Source organism: Bidens hawaiensis, unplaced genomic scaffold (genome assembly GCF_021521415.1).
Source record: "Bidens hawaiensis isolate Kalapana, Puna unplaced genomic scaffold, B.hawaiensis_p1.1 tig00013505_1, whole genome shotgun sequence".
NCBI classification, from domain to species: domain Eukaryota; kingdom Viridiplantae; phylum Streptophyta; class Magnoliopsida; order Asterales; family Asteraceae; genus Bidens; species Bidens hawaiensis.
In genome coordinates, this window is record NW_027492146.1 from 71,486 (window position 1) to 77,884 (window position 6,399).

A 6,399-nucleotide genomic window follows, 5' to 3' on the forward strand; every position below is an offset into this window, starting at 1 on the left:
ATTTTTTGAAAAGAAAGGACGAAAGGTGCAATCTAGGCTAATGCTTGCATATTTTTTTGCTTCGAATCATGGAACTTACAAGGTATTCCTTCTCTAAGTGAATCCCTTGTTTAAGTTTATTTCGTCAACACTAAACAATAAGCATAGACAAACATTAAAAGCTAAAAGGATCACTTTTAGACATTTTTCTTCCTTTTTTTTCTTGGTAAAGGGGACAAAATAATGGCTAAACGTTTTATAAAGTTATAACGCAAATACAACTTCACAAGAAAAAAGAAAGATAACTTAACGATGCTTCTTGAGGCATGTCCCTAAGTAAGTATTAAGCTACTAACAACTACTACTGCTGTCATATTGAGCGTTATTTATACTATAAAAAATACGGACATATACGAATCAAAACTACAAGTAGAGGTAAGCCGGGTTTTTTCAATAACCGGTCTAGGTATGATCAACAAAATCAATAACTTGGCGGGTCGGATAGGAACCGGTTCCCAGTGTGGTCAGGTTTTGACCTGTTTTGCCAGGTTTTTATCGGGTTTTGGTCAGGTTGAGTCTATGTTTTGGCCAGGTTGAGGTTGAACCGGTTCCTGTGGGATCGGTTCAATTCTGGGTCTAAGTATGATTGTTTATGAGAAACTGAAACAAGGTTTTTTCCCACGGATTGGGTGCACTGGTTCGGTCGTGGAACCGGGTTTTTTCCCGCCAATAAATACAATGACAAAACTTTAAAAGAAACTAGTATCATAACAACGAACTGAAATCAGTCCATAAATCCAAAAGTTTCATTTTTTAAGCCTACTAGCCCATAAGAATGTCCATTCTTGTGTACTCGTGAAGCCCAATAACAAATCTCTGTTTTCAAATGAGGAATGAGGCCCAAAGAAATTCCGTAGTAAACATCAGTATTTCAGTACAGTTAACAGCCTAGCACAACTTTTCCTCGTAACCCACATATGGGCCTCAATTATGCTTTATCGCTTTTGGACCAGTGGAACTTAATAGTCCACATCTGTTTAACGATATTTATTATGTTAATTAATACATATTTTAAATTCTAGTCATTTACACATGGCTTTCATATAAAACCCACTACACGAATTGAAAACATCTTAATTAATACTTTGATAGTATTGATTTATTTATAACCCACATTTATAAAAAATATATATAAAAGTAGTTTGATTTACAAACCATATAGCTAAATAAAAGTTCTGAATCTACACGAGAATGGACGTTAGGCCGGATCCAAATGAGTATCAAGTATACGTGCGTGTGTGTATATATAGCTATATATAGATTTTATTAATTACAAGACTCGTAGCGTAAACAGCATATCACGGCACAATTTCAATTCAGTTAATCGGGTTTGAAACAACCCTACTAGAATCATTTAATATGTTTTTTCAAGACTGATGTCTTTGTACTCCATGAATTTGACCCAAAACCTTTGAATGTTTAGCAGACTATTTATGTCACTGGGCTAATACAAGCTACAAGACATCTTACTTATTTGTATGTTGCAGATGCGTCATTAAAAAATATAATCATGTTCTCATTAAATGTATTATCCTTATCATTATTTTGCCTTTTATTTATTTTCCAAATCTTTGATATCTATTTATATAATTATGAATAAAAAGTAGTTACAAAACAAAAACAATTATTAAAGTACTAGTTATTATTGATTGAGAGGAAGAGGAGTTGGTTTGAAATAATTTGAACGTAGTGGAATTCCACAAAAGAGTTTGGTGTTAAACACACACATTTAAAATAAAACAGAAAAACAAAAATCAAATACATGTTACTTTGGTACCATGTGCCCGTTATTAACTAAATAAATTTGTTTTTATTTCGAATTTAGTTTTCTTTTATTTTTATATTGCTCATGTTTCTCCTCATGTGAAGTATTATAATTTGGTTGGCACTCCTTTTTATTGTTTTGTGTCATGTGACAGTCGAATTGTTCGTGAATTTGGAGTTTTAGAATATAATATTTGAACTTTTCTGAATAAGAAAATAATATATATTTGCTTAATTTCACAATAAAACATCAGAATTGACAAAATTGTAAATATGACACTTGAGTTGACTAGCTAGCATGTAAGGTAAAAACACGACGATGGACAATTTAAGCTTTTATTAGTTACTTTTATTTATTGGTTAGGTAAATGGAATGACCTATCGAAATGTTTCAAATTATTGTAGTTTAGTGGCAAACTCATGAATGGTTAACATTTTGATCTTTATTCTAGTGAAAAACCAGTTTTAACTTATATTTTAACGAATTACAGCTTACTAACAATATTTGGTAAACCATTGAAGCCATCAATTCAACAATATATCTGACAACTAATTAAGTGTTCCATAATTGAGTAGCTTGTTTTGTAGTGTTGTTCTAGAATTCAATGCAAAGTGGTCAGCAAATCAAGGTTTTTCTAATCGTAGGTATTTTTCTTTTCAAACTTTATATGTTAAAGTTTCCTAAAAGTTACAAGTTAAACATCTTAATAGTATATTGAAAGAGATGTTTTAACCTCAAAACTTTAACAAGCAACACGAATTAAATTCACAATCTAAAATTGGGAACATCTAAGAACATAGAGGTTTTCTAATAACTAAGACTAGATATATTATTAACAGTTGATGCTAGTAAAATACACAAATAGATAGGTTTGATTTTTAGTCTAATAAAATAACAGTTATAAACATCTTATAATGATGAGGAGTGATTTAGCTTTTGGTAAGGTGTCAATTTAAGTTACAGGAAAAATAATTAAATTATAAAGCGAACAAAAATCAATGATCAAATTACAAGACGACAAGCATATAACTCTTGCTACAATAGTCGGATGGATTTAGTTTTCACCAAAACTTTATTATTATATTTTTTCTGTTCACTCACAGGACGTCATTTAAATAATTATCTCAATCGTAAATATACAAATAAGTTTTGACCATTAGTCTTCTAACCTGCATTGTTTGAAACCAGATTTATAGTTAACCACTCCTAATAACCGACGCTAATAATATTGCATCAAAGAATTGTAATTGAGCCGACGCCTTTTAACAGTTTTGTTGGTTCCACGGCTTTCCACCAGTTTTAGCTTGCAACTGAATCCCTTGGTTTCAGTATTAAGAGATCACAGTCAGTGGTGGACCCAGGATTTTTTGTCAATGGGGTCCCAATTTTTTCGGTTTACAAAATTTTTCTGGTCGGTCGTTATTCGGGTCGGGTCGAGGCGAGGAACATAATAAAACACGGAACTATGGTGTCATTGGAAACGAGTAAGTAGAAAGAATCTAAATTACAAACTAGATGAAACATACACTTTTAATTCATACCCGAAAAACATGAACATAATCTATATATATGGTCTTACATAATTGACCAAAACTTGAAAAATAACTCTAACACAAATAAATGATTAATTATAATATACATACACAAGGTAAATAATAAAAGAATATGCAAAATCCATGTTAACATTATATATGTTGCATGGTGATAATGACTATATGAGAGAAATTAACAAAAAACACAAATACCCTAACTGAATAACTAAGACTAGGATATTAAAAAACAACAAAAGAGGAGTATGATGGGGCTTGAACCTACAACATCTCACAAGTAAAACAAGGGACTTTCCACTGTACCAGTTCAATGTTAATAGTATGCGTTCCAAGTATTAATTTTTATGGGGTCCTTACAAAATTTAATATACCGTCTCTAAGTAATTTTTAAAAAACATCGGTGTCCCGGGACCCCGATCGGACCTATGTGGGTCCGCCCCTGATCACAGTTCGGTTTCTAAAACACTGTCTTTTATCGATCTCAATAAATTACACGCCTTTTATGTATTTTAATCATTTTGATTCGAATTTCTTAACTTAAAAAAACAAACCAGTCATTACAATATTAAAACAAAAAAAATGAAAATGATATAAGCGAATAGAATCCAGATTTCTACTGTTTCGAACAAGCGGTTCATTTTTGCACCCGACTCGGCCCAAACAGGGTTTTAAGCCCAACAAGCTTTTTAATCAGCAACGGCCCAAGTCATATCATTCTCAAAGATCCAATGACAAACTTCAATTTTCCCGGGGCCCGACCCGAGCGAGAGAAAAGCTCCATGGGTCGGGCTCCAGGCCGATGTGTCAATGTGACATATCGCAACCCCATGGTTAATCTTTGAACCAGTACTCGGGCCAAGTAGATCCGCCTCATAGACCCGAACCTTAGGAACCGAGTGGCAATAATAAAGCAAATAAGGAAACAAGCTCTGATGACACGAAACCGACTTTGTTATTTTACCGCCGTTAATCTTTTTAACGGACCCAACTTTAACAGTCTTACCCGACCCGTTGGTGTTTTCAGTTGTCCTAACCACAACGTCTCGGCCCAGCACAAACGTGGCGAAATCAATCATGTCCTCAACCGATCCGACACACCGCTTCGACTCGCCCACACTCGGTTTCCGCTCACACTCGCTCAACGAGTCCGCGATAAAACGATACATACTCGAGTTACTATCCTCCGCGTGGAATATCTTTTGTAAGTCCGCGATCTTAGAGGAAGAAAAGGGTAATTTCGACAAAATCACCCTGGGCAAAAAGGACCTTTTAGGCATCTTATCACGAATATCAGGCATGGGCATTATCGTCCCGGTTTGTAACAAACTCTCCCTAAAGAATTTACCCGGCTCTATCCACTTATTTACCGGTTTGCCACTCGCCGCCGCCTTCGTCTTCATTGCCGCCATCTCCGCCGCCGTTGCTCTCGTCGCGTACTTAGCAAACGAAGCTCTCTTCTTATCGGCGTAATCCTTAAACGTATTGTTCACGCCGTAGCCTTTAAATCCAAATTTCTGATTACTAACCGTTCCGCCGCCGTAGCCGGTAAACGTATCGGTGCCTTCGTTGAACGAATTGCCGTAATTATTAAACTTCTCAATCGCACCGTTCGAACTCTTCGCGTACGATTTGAACGTATCGTCACCAACATTCGACTGATCTCTGTAATTAGCAAACGAATTAACGGCGGCGTTACCGTTATCGTCGTAACTCTTGAAGTTATTTTGCGGCACGTTTCCGTTCTCTCCGTAGGAAGTAAACGAATCGTTAGCGCCGTTACCGTTCTCGCCGTAGCCGGAGAACGACGAGCCAATCACATTCGAATTGTTTCCGTACGATTTGAACCCGTTAACGGCGCCGTTACCATTTTTGCCGTAACTAGTAAACCTCTGATCACCGGCGTTAGCGTCCTGGGAGTAAGAAGCAAACGTCTGTTCACGGCCGTTAACGTTATCCGAATAGGAAGTGAATCTCATATTCGGTACATTAACGTCTTGAGCATATCCGTTAAAGTCTCCGTTACCTCCGGTAGCTTTAGTGCCGTAGGTGTTAAAACTCTGGTCAGGGACGTTAGTGTTCCTTGCATACGTGGCAAACTTATCCCCATGGCCCACCGAGTCACGTGAATACCGTCGGAAAGAGTTAAGTGCCGAGTTTCCATCATCCGAATAGTTTTTAAACGAATCGAATCCTCCCAGATGACCCGACCCGCAATTCGTAAAGTTCTTCTCCGCGTACTCTTTAAAGTTCACATCGCCGGAATGCTTCTCGAGACTGGGCCCCACGTCAGGGAAACACAACAGATTCGCCGCGGAGCAAAACTCCGGTAGCTTTCCGGCGAGTGCTTTCTGGTTTCCGGCGAGTTGGGAGAACGCCGCCGACTGGACGGCGGTGAGCGGCGACGCTTTCTCGATTAAGAACGAGGGTTTCGGCAACCCATTCGAGATCTGTTTGTTCCAGTATCGGATTAACGAAGCCTTCGGGGTAAACGGGTCTTCTGTTGCTCCGGCGAAAACGAGAACCTGTAAAACATCAAAAATTTGAAAAATTGAAAAGTGGGTAATGAAATTGAACATAAATGCAATGTGGGTTTTGATTGGATTTGGATTTGAATGAACTTACATTGATTGATGAGAAGATGAAGATGAGAATCAAGATAGGAGTGAATAGGAAGTTGTTTTTTAATTTGTGCATTTTGCAAGGGTGAGTGAGGATGATGTTTTTTTTTTGGTTGGAGGTGGGGAGTTTTATAGTGCAACTTTTGAATCAAATTTCTTTTATTTTTGAGAAATGTTTCCATAAATACACACTTCCCTCGTACAATTTTCATTAATTTCCATAACCTAGATTTATCGTATTACAATTTTAGATGTCATAAGTTTGTTTCGTTATATTTTTAAAATAATAAGGGTCAAGCATTTGATAAGCTTTTCTTAATCTACATGGTGGTAAAAAAATATAAAAAGGAAAGAGATTTGTGTTTATGTTAGTATCTTATGATATAAATGTAACAATGAGGTAACTAGTGCTGATATTTGATAAGCT

General features: G+C 36.4%; 1 protein-coding gene across 1 annotated transcript; it reads right to left on the reverse strand.

Annotated features, from left to right (window-relative positions):
- Positions 1–3,861: 3,861 nt before the first annotated feature.
- Positions 3,862–6,166, reverse strand: LOC143544282 (polygalacturonase 1 beta-like protein 2). The gene is made up of 2 exons (XM_077036418.1): positions 5,977–6,166; positions 3,862–5,876 (listed from the first exon to the last, which is right to left on the reverse strand). The coding sequence occupies exons 1-2, from the start codon at positions 6,046–6,048 to the stop codon at positions 4,041–4,043; spliced, it is 1,908 nt and encodes a 635-aa protein (XP_076892533.1). The 5' UTR covers positions 6,049–6,166; the 3' UTR covers positions 3,862–4,040.
- Positions 6,167–6,399: the final 233 nt, after the last annotated feature.

Excerpts from the sequence above, each read along its gene's own strand:
- LOC143544282 (XM_077036418.1), bottom strand. The coding sequence starts at position 6,048 with ATGCACAAATTAAAAAACAACTTCCTATTCACTCCTATCTTGATTCTC. Across the intron at positions 5,877-5,976 it reads TCATCTTCTCATCAATCAAT|GTTCTCGTTTTCGCCGGAGC; the intron begins GTAAGTTCATTC and ends GATGTTTTACAG.